The sequence below is a fragment of the Triticum urartu genome, chromosome 2 (assembly GCF_003073215.2).
Source record: "Triticum urartu cultivar G1812 chromosome 2, Tu2.1, whole genome shotgun sequence".
NCBI classification, from domain to species: Eukaryota; Viridiplantae; Streptophyta; class Magnoliopsida; order Poales; family Poaceae; genus Triticum; species Triticum urartu.
This window is the reverse complement of record NC_053023.1, coordinates 589,461,982-589,478,485: the sequence shown is the minus strand read 5'-3', so window position 1 is coordinate 589,478,485 and position 16,504 is coordinate 589,461,982. Positions and strand designations below refer to the sequence as shown.

The following is a 16,504-nucleotide window of genomic DNA, read 5'->3' as shown; positions in this document are numbered from 1 at the left end:
AGTCTTCTTCTTGAAGATCCATTTATTCTCAATTGCTTGCCGATCATCGGGCAAGTCAACCAAAGTCCATACTTTGTTCTCATACATGGATCCCATCTCAGATTTCATGGCTTCAAGCCACTTTGCGGAATCTGGGCTCACCATCGCTTCTTCATAGTTCGTAGGTTCATCATGATCTAGTAGCATGACTTCCAGAACGGGATTACCGTACCACTCTGGTGTGGATCTTACTCTGGTTGATCTACGAGGTTCAGTAGTATCTTGTTCTGAAGTTTCATGATCATCATCATTAGCTTCCTCACTAACTGGTGTAGGTGTCATAGAAACAGTTTTCTGTGATGTACTACTTTCCAATAAGGGAGAAGGTACAGTTACCTCGTCAAGTTCTACTTTCCTCCCACTCACTTCTTTCGAGAGAAACTCCTTCTCCAGAAAGTTTCCGAATTTAGCAACAAAAGTCTTGCCTTCGGATCTATGATAGAAGGTGTATCCAATAGTTTCCTTTGGATATCCTATGAAGACACATTTCTCCGATTTGGGTTCGAGCTTATCAGGTTGAAGTTTTTTCACATAAGCATCGCAGCCCCAAACTTTCAGAAATGACAACTTTGGTTTCTTGCCAAACCACAGTTCATAAGGCGTCGTCTCAACGGATTTTGATGGTGCCCTATTTAACGTGAATGCGGCCGTCTCTAGAGCGTATCCCCAAAACGATAGCGGTAAATCAGTAAGAGACATCATAGATCGCACCATATCCAGTAAAGTACGATTACGACGTTCGGACACACCATTACGCTGAGGTGTTCCGGGTGGCGTGAGTTGCGAAACTATTCTACAATTTTTCAAATATACACCAAACTCGTAACTCAAATATTCTCCTCCACGATCAGATCGTAGAAAGTTTATTTTCTTGTTACGATGATTTTCAACTTCACTCTGAAATTCCTTGAACTTTTCAAATGTTTCAGACTTATGTTTCATTAAGTAGATATACCCATATCTGCTTAAATCATCTGTGAAGGTGAGAAAATAACGATATCCGCCACGAGCCTCAATATTCATCGGACCACATACATCTGTATGTATGATTTCCAACAAATCTGTTGCTCTCTCCATAGTACTGGAGAACGGCGTTTTAGTCATCTTGCCCATGAGGCACGGTTCGCAAGTACCAAGTGATTCATAATCAAGTGGTTCCAAAAGTCCATCAGTATGGAGTTTCTTCATGCGCTTTACACCGATATGACCTAAACGGCAATGCCACAAATAAGTTGCACTCTCATTATCAACTCTGCATCTTTTGGCTTCAACATTATGAATATGTGTGTTACTACTATCGAGATTCAACAAGAATAGACCACTCTTCAAGGGTGCATGACCATAAAAGATATTACTCATATAAATAGAACAACCATTATTCTCTGATTTAAATGAATAACCGTCTTGCATCAAACAAGATCCAGATATAATGTTCATGCTTAACGCTGGCACCAAATAACAATTATTTAGGTCTAATACTAATCCCGAAGGTAGATGTAGAGGTAGCGTGCCGACTGTGATCACATCGACTTTGGAACCATTTCCCACGCGCATCATCACCTCGTCCTTAACCAATCTTCGCTTGATCCATAGTCCCTGTTTCGAGTTGCAAATATTAGCAACAGAACCAGTATCAAATACCCAGGTGCTACTGCGAGCATTAGTAAGGTACATATCAATAACATGTATATCACATATACCTTTGTTCACCTTGCCATCCTTCTTATCCGCCAAATACTTGGGGCAGTTCTGCTTCCAGTTACCAGTCTGCTTGCAATAGAAGCACTCAGTTTCAGGCTTAGGTCTAGGTTTGGGTTTCTTCTCTTGAGTAGCAACTTGCTTGCCGTTCTTTTTGAAGTTCCCCTTCTTCTTCCCTTTGCCCTTTTTCTTGAAACTAGTGGTCTTGTTGACCATCAACACTTGATGCTCCTTCTTGATTTCTACCTCCGGAGCTTTCAGCATCGCAAAGAGCTCGGGAATAGTCTTATTCATCCCTTGCATATTATAGTTCATCACGAAGCTCTTGTAGCTTGGTGGCAGTGATTGGAGAATTCTGTCAATGACGCAATCATCTGGAAGATTAACTCCCAATTGAATCAAGTGATTATTATACCCAGACATTTTGAGTATATGCTCACTAACAGAACTGTTCTCTTCCATCTTGCAACTATAGAACTTATTGGAGACTTCATATCTCTCAATCCGGGCATTTGCTTGAAATATTAACTTCAACTCCTGGAACATCTCATATGCTCCATGACGTTCAAAACGTCGTTGAAGTCTCGATTCTAAGCCGTAAAGCATGGCACACTGAACTATCGAGTAGTCATCAGCTTTGCTCTGCCAGACGTTCATAACATCCGGCGTTGCTCCTGCAGCAGGCCTGGCACCCAGCGGTGCTTCCAGGACGTAATTCTTCTATGCAGCAATGAGGATAATCCTCAAGTTACGGACCCAGTCCGTGTAATTGCTACCATCATCTTTCAACTTTGCTTTCTCAAGGAACGCATTAAAATTCAACGGAACAACAGCACGAGCCATCTATCTACAATCAAACATAAACAAGCAAGATACTAATCAGGTACTAAGTTTCATGATAAATTTAAGTTCAGTTAATTTACTTAAAGAACTCCCACTTAGATAGACATCCCTCTAATCCTCTAAGTGATTTCGTGATCCAAATCAACTAAACCATGTCTGATCATCACGTGAGATGGAGTAGTTTCATTGGTGAACATCATTATGTTGATCATATCTACTATATGATTCACGCTCGACCTTTCGGTCTCTGTGTTCTGAGGCCATATCTGTATATGCTTGGCTCGTCAAGTATAACCTGAGTATTCCGCGTGTGCAATTGTTTTGCACCCGTTGTATTTGAACGTAGAACCTATCACACCCGATCATCACGTGGTGTCTCAGCACGAAGAACTTTCACAACGGTGCATACTCAGGGAGAACACTTCTTGATAATTTAGTGAGAGATCATCTTATAATGCTACCGTCAATCAAAGCAATATAAGATGCATAAAAGATAAACATCACATGCAATCAATATAAGTGATATGATATGGCCATCATCATCTTGTGCTTGTGATCTCCATCTCCGAAGCACCGTCGTGATCACCATCATCACCGATGTGACACCTTGATCTCCATCGTAGCATCGTTGTCGTCTCGCCAAGCTTGTGCTTCTACGACTATCGCTACCGTTTAGTGATAAAGTAAAGCATTACATCACGATTGCATTGCATACAATAAAGCGACAACCATATGGCTCCTGCCGGTTGCCGATAACTCGGTTACAAAACATGATCATCTCATACAATAAAATTCAGCATCATGTCTTGACCATATCACATCACAACATGCCCTGCAAAAATAAGTTAGACGTCCTCTACTTTGTTGTTGCAAGTTTTACATGGCTGCTACGGGCTTAAGTAAGAACCAATCTCACCTACGCATCAAAACCACAATGATAGTTTGTCAATTTGACTCCGTTTTAACCTTCGCAAGGACCGGGCGTAGCCACACTTGGTTCAACTAAAGTTGGAGAAACTGTCACCCACAAGCCACCTCTGTGCAAAGCACGTCGGGAGAACCGGTCTCGCATAAGCGTACGCGTAATGTTGGTCTGGGCCGCTTCATCCAACAATACCGCCGAACCAAAGTATGACATGCTGGTAGGCAGTATGACTTATATCGCCCACAACTCACTTGTGTTCTACTCGTGCATATATCATCAACATATAAAACCTAGGCTCGGATGCCACTGTTGGGGAACGTAGTAATTTCAAAAGAATTCCTACGCACACGCAAGATCATGTGATGCATAGCAACGAGAGGGGGAGTATGATCTACATACCTAGTAGATCGACAATGGAAGCGTTTGGTTGATGTAGTCGTATGTCTTCACGATCCAACCGATCAAGCACCGAAACTACGGCACCTCCGAGTTCTAGCACACGTTCAGCTCGATGACGATCCCCGGACTCTGATCCAGCAAAGTGTCGGGGAAGAGTTCCGTCAGCACGACGGCGTGGTGACGATCTTGACGTACTACTGCTGCAGGGCTTCGCCTAAGCACCGCTACAATATTATCGAGGACTATGGTGGCTGGGGGCGCCGCACACGGCTAAGGAATAGATCACGTGGATCAACTTGTGTCTCTCTGGGGTGCCCTTGCCTCCGTATATAAAGGACCAAGAGGGGGAGGCCGGCCGGCCACATATGGCGCGCCAGGAGGAGTCCTACTCCCTCCGGGAGTAGGACTTCTCCCCCAATCCTAGTTGGAATACGATTCATGAGGTGGAAAAGAGAGAGAGAGAAGGAGGAGGGCGTCGGCCCCCTCTCTCCTTGTCCTATTCGGACTAGGGGGGAGGGGCGCGCAGCCCAAGCCCTGGCTGCCTCTCCTCTTCTTCCACTATGGCCCATTAAGGCCCATATAGCTCCCGGGGGATTCCGGTAACCTCCCGGTACTCCGGTAAAATCCCGATTTCACCCGGAACACTTCCGATATCCAAACATAGGCTTCCAATATATCAATCTTTATGTCTCGACCATTTCAAGACTCCTCGTCATGTCCGTGATCACATCTGGGACTCCGAACAACCTTCGGTACATCAAAATGCATAAACTCATAATATAACTGTCAGCGTAACCTTAAGCGTGCGGACCCTACGGGTTCGAGAACAATGTAGACATGACCGAGACACGTCTCCGGTCAATAACCAATAGCGGGACCTGGATGCCCATATTGGCTCCTACATATTCTACGAAGATCTTTATCGGTCAGACCGCATAACAACATACGTTGTTCCCTTTGTCATCGGTATGTTACTTGCCCGAGATACGATCGTCGGTATTCCAATACCTAGTTCAATCTCGTTACCGGCAAGTCTCTTTACTCGTTCTGTAATACATCATCCCGCAACTAACTCATTTAGTTGCAATGCTTGCAAGGCTTAAGTGATGTGCATTACCGAGAGGGCCCAGAGATACCTCTCCGATAATCGGAGTAACAAAACCTAATCTCGAAATACGCCAACCCAACATGTACCTTTGGAGACACCTGTAGTACTCCTTTATAATCACCCAGTTACGTTGTGACGTTTGGTAGTACCCAAAGTGTTCCTCTGGTAAACGGGAGTTGCATAATCTCATAGTTATAGGAACATGTATAAGTCATGAAGAAAGCAATCGCAACATACTAAACGATTGGGTGCTAAGCTAATGGAATGAGTCATGTCAATCAGATCATTCTCTCAATGATGTGATTCCGTTAATCAAATAACAACTCATTGTTCATGGTTAGGAAACATAACCATCTTCGATTAATGAGCTAGTCAAGTAGAGGCATACTAGTGACACTTTGTTTGTCTATGTATTCACACATGTATTATGTTTCCGGTTAATACAATTCTAGCATGAATAATAAACATTTATCATGATTATAAGGAAATAAATAATAACTTTATTATTGCCTCTAGGGCATATTTCCTTCAGGTTCTTCTTAAAGCGGTGATTCAAGCCCTACCGGCCTATTCTACGAGCTGTTTTAAGCTCAATAAAGGCTTATGCCAGAAAGTCACGGCAGTGATGTCAAAGTTTTGGTGGGATGAATCTCTCGACAAGAGAAGAATGCACTGGCAATCGTGGGAGAAGATGGCTATCTCAAAATCCAAGGGAGGTTTGGGATTTCGGGACTTGGAGCTGTTCAATGATGCAATGCTCGCCAAACAGGTGTGGTGACTGTTGGATAGGCCAGACAGTCTATGTGCACGTGTTCTTAAGGGTCGATACTACCCAGATGGATATTTTTGAAGGCAGGGTGCCCTGCTAGCGCCTCCACTACATGGAAAGCCATAATCACCGACAGGGAGGTGCTTAAGAAGGGTTTAATTCGCAGAGTTGGTGATGGAATTACTACGGAGGTTTGGCATGATAACTGGATACAAGGGAGCAAAACTTTCAAACCAGTCTATAATATGGGAAGTGATCCCATACACCTTGTGTCTGAGTTGATGACGGATGATGGTGATTGGAATGAGGAAGTTATCGAGAGAAACTTCATTGCCCCGGATGTGCTGGATATCCTTAATATGCCAAGGCCGCGGGTTGCTATACCTGATTTTTGGGCATGGGGCCATGAGAGGTCCGGGATTTTCACGGTTCGATTAGCGTACATGATGCTTATGGAAGACCGTGAAAACAATTTTAACCAGGTTGGCAGTTCCACCCAAGGGGAGGAGGTGTGGAAATCACTATGGCGTTTGAAGGTACGGCCCAAGCTAAGAATTTTCTGGTGGCGGGTCCTTAAAGGATTCCTGCCGGCGAAGGAAGAATTGTGCCGAAGACATGTAGGGGATGATCTTACATGCCCAATGTGCGGCAATCAAGAGGAGTCGTTGTTCCATTCTCTGGTGACATGTGACCACGCGAAGCTATTTTGGAGAGAGGCAGAAACCTTCTTCAAGTTTAAGATGCCACGGCTACACCCATTAACGTGGGCAAGGGACTTGCTTGACCCCAGCTTCATTGGGAAAGACCAAGTGGCCATCATTATCTCAGTCATGTGGACAATCTTGTCAAGTAGGAACAAATACACTCATGAGGAGGTCAAATATCAGCCTGGGAGGTCGATGGTCCTAGTGAAGGAACTCATTCAATCGATGTACATTCCTTCCGAAGCTGACGATAGGAAGAGTCTCGCAAAGGAGAAATGGAAGCCACCGGAAGAAGGGTGGTGTAAGATCAACACGGACGCTGCTGTGGACATGAATGGGGGATCATAAGCGACCGGGTTGGTGGCTCGGGGCCATGGCGGACAGCTTATGCTAGCCAGGGGCCGCAAGCTGGCGGGGGTGACTGACCCGTACTGCGCTGAACTGCTAGGTGTCAGGGAAGCTGTGCGTCTGGCTATGGAGAAGGGCTGGGCGCGGGTGACCATCGAAACGGACTGCAAAACTATCATAGATGAGTACATGGCGACGTAGTGCAGGTCGACAGGAAGCCCGATCATCAGCGAAATCAAATCCTATCTCCATAACTTTCAAGGGTTACGACTCAACTATGTTAGAAGAGAGGCCAATGAGGCGGCTCACTGGTGCGCTAGAGAGAGTCTTGCGAGTGCTTCGACTGTAATTTTTTTTGATGTTGTCCCTGCTTCATTGATTGCCCTAGTGCAATCGGATGTAAACCGTCTAAGTAATGAATAAAGGCCTTTGAAGGCTGTTTTAAAAAAAAAAGTTACCTCCACTATGGCTAGCCTTTACATTACTTAGATCTTCACCCATTTCCACCTCTTTTTGCCTCGGTCCATCTACTCGTGCAAACCCAACTACGGAACTACCGCCTCCATGGACCACCGGCTTGTCGGCCACCGCCGGCGCGTGGGGCGCCCACGCAGGCCTCGGCGACGAAGTGGGCAGGCTGCGCTCCGTGCTGTCCCGCGTGCACGCGCTCGTCGAGCGAGCGGAGCAGTGGCGGTTCGCCAACCCCGGCGTTGCCGATCTCTTCGCACGGCTCAGGGACGCCGCCTGCGACGCCGAGGACCTCGCGGACGAGCTCGCCACGGACGAGAAGCAGGCGAGCCAGAGCCTCTTCCCATCCGTGCGCGGTTTCCTGCGCGGATTGGTCACCGGCGCGGCGGACAGAGCCAGAGGCGTCAGGTCTCGGCTCGAGTACGCGTGCACCGACCTGGAGCGGGCCCTCGCCGTGCTGGACGCGGCCGGCAAGGCGACGCCGCGGCGCGCGTTCCGGGAGACGAGCTCGTTCGCCAGGAGGCCCCTGGTTCTCGGCAGAGACCGGGAGCGCGAGGACGTGGTCCGTCTGCTTCTGAATCCAGTCCGTGCTCACGATTCCGGCGGCGGCGGGGGCGGCTGTAGCGCGAAGCGACGGAAGAGCCGTGACGGCGTGGCCGTGGTGGCGATCCTTGGCATGGGCGGCGTGGGGAAGACCACTCTGGCGCAGGTTGTGTACAACGACCAGATGGTGCAGGACCACTTCGACCTGCGGATGTGGGTTTGCCTGCCGGAATCGCCGGACGTGACGCTGGTGACCAAAGCGATCATAGAGTCGGCGACCAAAGGGGCGGCGGCGCAAACCGGCCTTGCCAATTTGGACTCACTTCAGGTGGTTCTCAGGGATTTGGCCAGTTCCAAGAGGTTCCTTCTTGTCCTTGACAATGCCTGGTGTGAGGACAGTGTGGAGTTTCAGACGCTCATCGCACCACTGAAGTTTGGGCATCCTGGAAGTGCCATCTTGGTGACCAGTCGCTCTTCCAAGGTTGCGGATGCGGCCGGAGCGGCGGAGCTGTTGTGTCTGAATGGGTTACCGGAGGAGGCTTACTGGGAGCTGTTCAAGCAGTATGCATTCGGCGATGAGGACCCTTCAGGCCATCCTGAATTGGTGGCCATTGGCAAGAAGATTGCCCACAGGCTCAAGGGCTCCCCTCTTGCTGCCAAGACTGTCGGCGTGGCACTGAGCTCTGACATGAGCACAAAGCATTGGAGCATAGTCATGGCAAGTGGACTATGGGAGCTTGAGCAAGGTGCCGGGGGGATTCTCCCGGCTCTTCGACTGAGTTACCAGTACCTCCCGGCACACCTCAAGCAATGCTTCGCATTCTGCGCGATATTTCCGAAAGGGCATATCTTCGGGAAGGACACTCTTATTGACATGTGGATTGCAGAAGGCTTCATCTCACCTCAAGGCGACTTTGGGAGCATATGCTTGAAAGAATTGCTCAGCAGGTCCTTCTTTCAGCAACACATGTTCAGTGACTCCTGTTATGTCATGCATGACCTGATGTCTGATCTTGCACAGTCGCTCTCTATAGATGAATGTTTTTGTCTGACTGATGAAAGATGCCTTCCGAAAATCCCTTCAACCATTCGCCATCTGTCAGTATGCACCAAACATCTTGAACTGAGCAAGTTTCTTGAACTGGGTAGATACACAAAGCTGCGGTCACTTTTGATTCTCGGTATGTCTGGGCAAGATTTGAGTTGCTCACTTGACATTTTGTTTGATAAACTGAGTAATATCCGCGTGCTGGTGCTACGGGGGTGTGCGGTCAAAGAGCTCCCTAGGAATATTGGCAATTTGAAACTTCTCCGGTATATCGATATCTCTTACACAAAGATCCAATGTTTGCCTGACTCCATTTGCCAACTAAGCAATTTGCAAATTCTGAATGTACTGAACGTCCCTCTGAAGAACCATCCCAAAGGTTTGACTAGATTAGTCAATCTGAGGAAATGTTACGTGAATGAACCGATTACTTCGGTGATGAGCAATATAAGCAATTTGACATCACTCGAGAACTCGTTGGTATTTGAAATTCCGAAAGGACAAGGGCACAGAATCGCCGAACTGAAGGACATGACACAGCTGACTGAAACTTTACATGTTACGAATCTTGAGAATATTGTGAAGGATGATGCTTTAAAAGCCAAGATGAGCACAAAGGCGCACCTACAACGGTTGATTCTGGAATGGTCTTCAAGCAAAACTGGTAATGCGGAAGTCAGCAATGCCAAGTATTCACAAGAAAGCATTATTGTTGAATCATTTGAGCCCCATCCCAACCTTGAGAGTTTGAAATTGAAGCACTACAGTGGCATCCAAACACCATCTTGGTTGCAGGCTGGAAAACTTTGCTGTTTGTGCGAGCTCAGTCTCTCCAACTGCCATTTCCTAACTGAAGTCACCAGCCTCCCTTCTTCCCTCAGGAGGTTGCACATCATACGGTGCAGAAACCTCAGGAGTCTCGATGAGTGTCTACAGGCACAGAGCTTGCAGGGAATCACCGAAATAACTGTTATGAACTGCTCAAAACTAGCATTGCTCCCTGTGGAAAGATTTCGGGGCTTTGCTTCTCTTCGCGTATTGGAAATTCAAAATTGTCCAGAGCTTCCACCCACAAGGAAACTGACCCTGCCGCCATCAATGGTGGAGTTGCTTATGAGATCATGCGGCCATGTCGATGCATCACTTCCATCCTGCTTGCACAACCTGCCTTCACTTGTAAGCTTGATTATATACAACTGTCCTAACTTACTATCCCTTCCGGCAGAAATAGTTTCGCAGCTGCGATCACTCCGAGGGATGTATGTCGATAACTGCAGCAGCCTGCGATCCTTGGGTGGACTGCACCACCTTTCGTCACTCATCAACCTGCATATTGTGAACTGCCCTAGGTTGACAGACCTTGATCCCTTGATGTTTCTCGACGTCGTCAAAGGCCAGGGGTTACAGAAGCTGGAGTGCCTGACCATCAGTAGCACCTCTCTGCTCAGCATGATGATGAGAAGCACATCACCTGCCCTTAAGACCGTTGTCCTCTACCAGTCCACCGATTCCGTGGTTGTTCATGGTCCTCACAACAAGAAGCTGTGTTGGTGCTTTCCGGCGGTGCAAGAGGTGTTGTTTCAGGACTGTGGGAATCTTGTTGCACTCCCCGAAGAGCTGTACACTTTGTCGACTCTCCAGTTCCTGCGGATATTCAACTGTCCGAAGATTCAGTCGTTGCCACATACGGGCTTGCCGGTCTCCCTGAGGACGTTGTCATTCGAGAAGTGTCACCCATTGCTGGAGGAGCAGTTGAAGAAGCTCAAGTTTTCTTACAATACGGTGTAGTCCCTGCGACTCCGAGATCAGAGTGAACATCAGTTTGTGTTGCCTGCAGCTTACTGAGTTAAGCTTGCACCTCTGAGACATTGTAACCATACTATTTCTATAGGAGTGTCCTTTTGAATTTCATCTGGACAATTTGGTCTGTCTCGGAACTCGAATAAAAATGCGTGCAATTTGTTCAGCTTGCACGCTACAAATCTGCATACAGATAACTGCATTGTCTTCCAAGTTCTGGCACAGCTTAACCATAATCTTTTGATGAAGCCTTGCTCTTGGCAGTTCCTCTGTGCTAGTAATCTGAATACAGATCAATGCTGCAGTTTTTTTCCTGAGCTTACGCCCAGTTTGCACAATGCATCAGCTTTACATTTGTTGACAGTGTAACCGTGCTGCAGTCTTGCCAATACCATCTGGATATTTGTTCTGCCTCAGGAGCTCAAATGGCAGTAAGCATATTTGGAATTTATCTGGACACTGGTACTGCCAAAATACACACCAACTTGTTCTTTCGAGAGAATATACACAGCAACTTGGCATTCAGAAAGCCAGGGAAACTCCAGCGAAGTGGCAGCAGCCTGCCTACAAGGCCAAGCGTGGGCCTCTCCTCTCCTTCCCTTGCCCGCCTTGCTGTTGCGATTGCCGCCACAAATCGAGTGGCGGTTAAAAAAGCAGAGGAGAAGAAAGGGAAATCCTACCCTCCGTCGCAGCCAGAGGCTCCGGTCTGCTGCACGCAGCGCCAGCGAGCGAACCTGCAGCTCCATGACGATGGCCGCGCGGCCGATCCCCTCCTCCCCCGCCACCGTCTCCCTGCCCGCCCCGCTCCTCTTTCTCCCGCCGATTTCTCGGAAGCCGTCGGCCTCCTTATCCTGCAGCAGCAGAGCACGCCGCGGCGCCCGGTGCTCCGCCGCGAACAAGCCCTCCTCACCCCGTTCCGCCGCTCCGGGCAACGAGGTAAGGTAGCCGCCCCGTCGTCTTTCTTCTTGTCTGTGCTTGGCTCGGCTCTGGGCCCGTCGTTCATGGCCTCGTCCGACTCTCGCAGCGGCGGCAGCAGCAGCTCCATGGCCAAGATAAGGAGCGAGGTGCTGTCCCCGTTCCGGTCGGTGCGCATGTTCTTCTACCTCGCCTTCATGGCCAGCGCGGGCCTGGGTAGCCTCATCGCGCTCACGCAGCTCCTCCCGGCGCTGGGGAACCCCGCGAGGGCGGCGGGCGTCCCGGAGACGCTCAAGGGCCTGGGCATCGACGTGGCGGCGGTGGCCGTCTTCGCGTTCCTCTACTCGCGCGACCGCAAGGCCAGCGACGCGCAGGTGGCCAGGCTGACGCGGGAGGAGAACCTGTCGAGGCTCAAGCTCCGCGTCGGCGACGGCGGCCGGGTGGTGCCGCTGAGCGAGCTGCGGGGCAGCGCGCGGCTCGTCATCGTCGCCGGCCCCGCCGAGTTCGTCGCCGAGTCGTTCCGCCGGAGCAGGCCGTTCCTCAGGGACCTCATGGAGAGGGGCGTGCTGGTGCTGCCCTTCCCCACGGACGGCAACGCGCCGGCGCTGGAGTTCGGCGAGGACGGCGACGGGGAGGCGGAGGCGGAGGACGGCGAGGTCGCCAGGAAGAGCAGGAGGCTCTGGCAGCTCACGCCGGTGTACACCTCCGAGTGGGCAAAGTACGAGGCCGCTCAGGCCCAGCTAGTTTACGCTCTTGCTCGCACACGGAGAACTGACAATGGCGAATTGCTTTGTGCTGATTGCTTCTGAAACTTGTTGCAGATGGTTGGCTGAGCAGAAGAAGATGGCGAATGTGACGCCTGATTCCCCCGTGTGAGTAGCACTGCAGATTCGTCTGAACATTTCAGCTGTTCGGGTTGTTGGATTGTTATGATGGAATTGCTTGTGCGCAGGTACCTGTCGCTGAGGATGGACGGGCGCGTCCGGGGCAGCGGCGTGGGCTACCCGCCATGGCAAGCGTTCGTGGCGCAGCTGCCGCAGGTCAAAGGGATGTGGTCGGGACTTTTTGATGGAATGGACGGGAGAGTGTAGGTTCTTTTCGGGCTTTTTTATCGTGCTCTGTCTTCTGAAATTCGTGTGGTTTTGCAAGCTTGCATGCTACACACATGTAAAGCAGGCAAGGGCATGTCTGAATTGATTAGTTCATGCGCAACTGTCACGATGACAAAAGATGTAAGGTTGACTCTTTTTAAAGATAAGCTTGACTGACTAGTTCTGAGCAAACATATTTTTTTCGAAACGGAGGCATGCCTCATCTGAGCAAACATCATAAACGAAAATGTGACCACCTAATGGACACCTTAAGGGCCTCTTTGATTCAAATAATTTCTCAAGGAAATTTGGAGGATTCTAAACCTTAGGATTTTCCGCTGCATAGGTTGTTTGATTCGTTGAATTACAATTCCATAGAAAACTTTCCTTAGGTTATAGAAAAACTTTCGTCCACTCCAACTTGATCCTAAGGGCATGTACAATGATGGCATATGGATACATATGCGTCATGACAAAAAGTAATTTGAGGCATCTACATTAATTTTTTCTATCCAATGCAAGCTATCATTAGTGGACCTCATTAAGAAATAGAAAATAAAGACTCTAGTACACATGCATCTCTACTTTTCATTCCAACCTTTTCAGCTTTTGTCATCGGACCACATTTTTTTCTTTTCAAACACCCGTCTCCTGGAGAGGATCCTGCTTCCCTATCCGAACCTACTTTACGTCATATCTGATCCTACATGGCATGCGAGGCATCACCTTGAGGCTATGCATTGTACATGCCCTAAGAGCATCTCCACCCAGTCCCCCCCCCTCACCCAAGGCCTTTTTCTAGCATCGCTAGTAAAAAATTACCCCAGTCACGCCCCTACCACCTTGTTTTGTGCCGGATTTGAGTAGAGTTACAGCCGGCGATCCCAACCCAAACCCAGGGAGTCGGGGGGTCTGACGGAAGCGTCGGCGCTATTATTTACATGCAACAGGCCCACCCACTCCCTCTCTCCTCTCTCTCTATCTCTCTTACATGCAACAGGCCCACCCACGTGCATGCCTTCAGCTCTCCCACTATTCATCTCTTTTTCCTCTCATCTCTATTGTTCTTTATTGTTGGGTAGGGGCACTGCTGGGAAACTCTCCCTCCCATGCCAAAATTTCTGCCAGCATGACCCCAACCGGCTAAAAAAATGGCTCCTTGGGGGAGGGGGGGGGGGGGGGGGGGGGGGGGGTGTGCACGCGTTTTAGGAATCTTGCGAATGAAAGAGGCCTTAAATGAAGTTCAATATACTTAGCAATTGGATGCTAGTACAAATTTGCGATTAAACTATTACATGGCGGACTATATTTGCTAATGAGGTTCATCGATCAACATCTACATCCACATACATGATTATAGATGCCTCGTGCAGTAAATCAACCTAGTACAACGACGAAGACAAAGCTTGTGAAGCCCTCATGCCTCAGCCATGGGCAGCGATAGCCTTCTTCCATATTCTCATGTTTAGCCTACTTGTTTGTATAGTCTAATTTTGGCTCCTCGTCGTGTCTTTCATATGTTAGCTTTGGTTTTACCCGCGTTCGACTCCATCACCCCACCTTGCGCATATTCCAAGTCCAATTGTAGCCCCATACACATACTGGACACTAATTTGATCAAACATCACCTTAGCGAACATGTCGTCTTCACATGAACGCATGTGCATGTTTGGACCTGGGGTATTCCTTTGTTGCTTACTTGCATGAACTGGTCGCCAAGTCCTCATTCTCATACTTATCAACATCGATTAAAAGATGTCACCACACCTAGCTTCTCATCGGATGCACCTGCAACTATGGTTGCTACATAATGTTATTGGTCCTTGTTCCCTTCATCACGAGCATTTTTTGTTCCTTATAGACTCTTAGTTTCCTTGTTTCTGTCCACTTTGTAGACACCACCATTACCATAAAGTTTACTAAGCAAAATTAGATTTATTCAAATCCTTGCCATGAGTCTAACATTCTTGAACACATGTACAATGTTGGAATTTTGCTAGTAGGCCTTTGGCCCAAAACCCAACTAAAATTTTGAAATTCTCTTGGCCCATTCATGCACACATGTGAGTGGAGTGAGTGAGGCTAAAGTTTAGTCCCACCCCGGAAGTTGAGAGACAGTTGCACCTCTTTATAAGGTGAGCTCTTCTACCACTTGTATGAGCATGAGAAGAGGAGACCTACACGCGCGCTCCTCCTCCTCGCTCGCCTCGCCACGCCACGCCTCGTCACGACGCGCCGCGGGTTGCGGGATTGAGCCGAGCTGAGGACAGAGCTATGCACGTTGTCGCCGCTTCGTATGGTTTCTCACCACCGTTTCAGATCATTGCGCCACCAAGCAAGTCTTCTCCATCCCTTCTTCCGGCGTGCACCGCGAGAAGGGACAGCAGGCCTTCGGAACCCCGCCTCTCGTGATCCTGTATGGGAGAGGGGCGATCAGGTTTTTGGGGAGCGCACTCGCGCGACTGCTAGCAGCGACGACTTCTTCCCCGACCTCGGCAACCTCGTCTCGACGACATGGGCGACAACGTCCATGCCGGCGGTGCTGCACCGTATGTGATTCTATCCTTCCTGTTCGAGATCGTGGTAGAATTCATGCTTCTAGTATGTGCCCTAGATGTGATATGTTCATCTGCTATGCTAGTTCGCATGGTTAGTTTAATCTCTGCTGCTGTGGTCATGATTTATCTTCTGTTTATTCGGATTAAATCTCGTAGTAATTTGCTCATATTTCCAACAATCCAAAAACCTGATTATAGGCAATTTACTCCGAGTGGTTTTGCTGCGCATCTGAAGCCGTCTGCCTTTAAGGGGGCGCAATATAAGAGGTGGCGCACGAGAGCAGTCTACTGGTTTCAGACCATGGGCTGCTATGATGCCACCAAGGGCAAGCCTGAGGGCGATCTTAATCCAGCACAGCTGGAAGCTTTTGAGAAGATCGATACCCTCTTTAAAGGCGCTCTTCTGAGTGTTCTTGATGACTCCATTGTGGATTCGTATATGTCGTTTAACAACGGCAAGGACATGTGGGCTGCGCTCGAGGCCAAGTTCGGTGCCTCGGACGCCGGCAGCGAGTTGTACGTCATGGAGCAATTCTATGACTACAAGATGACTGATGAGCGCCCTGTTGTACAGCAGGCTCATGCGATACAGTCGCTCGCAAAAGAACTTGAGTACTTCAAGTGTGTGTTGCCGGACAAATTTGTTGCCGGAGGCATCATTGCCAAGCTTCCACCTTCGTGGAACAATTTTGCTACTTCCCTGAAACACAAGAGACAGGAGTTTTCCGTTGCGGATCTCATTGGTACTCTTGATGTTGAAGAGAAGGCGAGAGCAAAGGACACACGTGCTCGAGTTGCTGAGGGAGGTTCTAGTGCCCACATGGTACAGAAGAAGAACTCCCAGCCCAACAAGTTCAAAAACAATAAGAGCAAAACTCAGGGCAAAGGCAAGTTTGATACAAAGAACAAGCCATCACATTCTACCAACTTCAAGAAGAATTCTCATAAGAAGGGGAAGGGACTTTGCCATCTCTGCGGTGATCCTAATCACTGGGCTCCGAAGTGTCCTAACCGCTTTGAGGAGCGCGAACATGAGAAGAGCGGCAAGTCCGCTAATGTTGTCATCGGTGATACTGATATGAAGGAATCAGGGTACGGTATTTTTCCTACCATCCTTTCAGTATTTCAATCTCCTGATTGGTTAATTGACACCGGTGCCAATGTACATGTTTGTGCTGACGCCTCCATGTTTTCTTCTTACTAGGCAACAGGGACTTCACCCGTGCTGATGGGGAACGGGTCACATGC

General features: G+C 48.7%; 2 protein-coding genes across 3 annotated transcripts; both read left to right on the top strand.

Annotated features, from left to right (window-relative positions):
- Positions 1 to 7,191: 7,191 nt before the first annotated feature.
- On the top strand, positions 7,192 to 10,858 carry LOC125538966 (putative disease resistance protein At3g14460). The gene has a single exon (XM_048702297.1). The coding sequence runs from the start codon at positions 7,978 to 7,980 to the stop codon at positions 10,678 to 10,680; it is 2,703 nt and encodes a 900-aa protein (XP_048558254.1). The 5' UTR covers positions 7,192 to 7,977; the 3' UTR covers positions 10,681 to 10,858.
- A 297-nt stretch (positions 10,859 to 11,155) lies between these two features.
- On the top strand, positions 11,156 to 12,878 carry LOC125538967 (protein LOW PSII ACCUMULATION 1, chloroplastic). Of its 2 annotated transcripts, none has more exons than XM_048702299.1 (4): positions 11,156 to 11,628; positions 11,717 to 12,325; positions 12,429 to 12,479; positions 12,560 to 12,878. In XM_048702299.1, exons 2-4 carry the CDS (start codon positions 11,736 to 11,738, stop codon positions 12,696 to 12,698), a joined length of 780 nt encoding a protein of 259 aa, XP_048558256.1. In that variant the 5' UTR covers positions 11,156 to 11,628; positions 11,717 to 11,735; the 3' UTR covers positions 12,699 to 12,878. The 2 variants fall into 2 exon arrangements, with proteins under 2 accessions (XP_048558256.1, XP_048558255.1); XM_048702298.1 differs by having other exon boundaries at positions 11,156 to 11,633.
- Positions 12,879 to 16,504: the final 3,626 nt, after the last annotated feature.

Bases quoted from the DNA above. Each gene is read 5' to 3' on its own strand.
- LOC125538966 (XM_048702297.1), top strand. From the start codon at position 7,978: ATGGGCGGCGTGGGGAAGACCACTCTGGCGCAGGTTGTGTACAACGAC.
- LOC125538967 (XM_048702298.1), top strand. From the start codon at position 11,437: ATGACGATGGCCGCGCGGCCGATCCCCTCCTCCCCCGCCACCGTCTCC. The intron at 11,634-11,716 runs GTAGCCGCCCCG...CGACTCTCGCAG, and splicing joins GCTCCGGGCAACGAGGTAAG to CGGCGGCAGCAGCAGCTCCA. The intron at 12,326-12,428 runs GTACGAGGCCGC...AACTTGTTGCAG, and splicing joins TACACCTCCGAGTGGGCAAA to ATGGTTGGCTGAGCAGAAGA.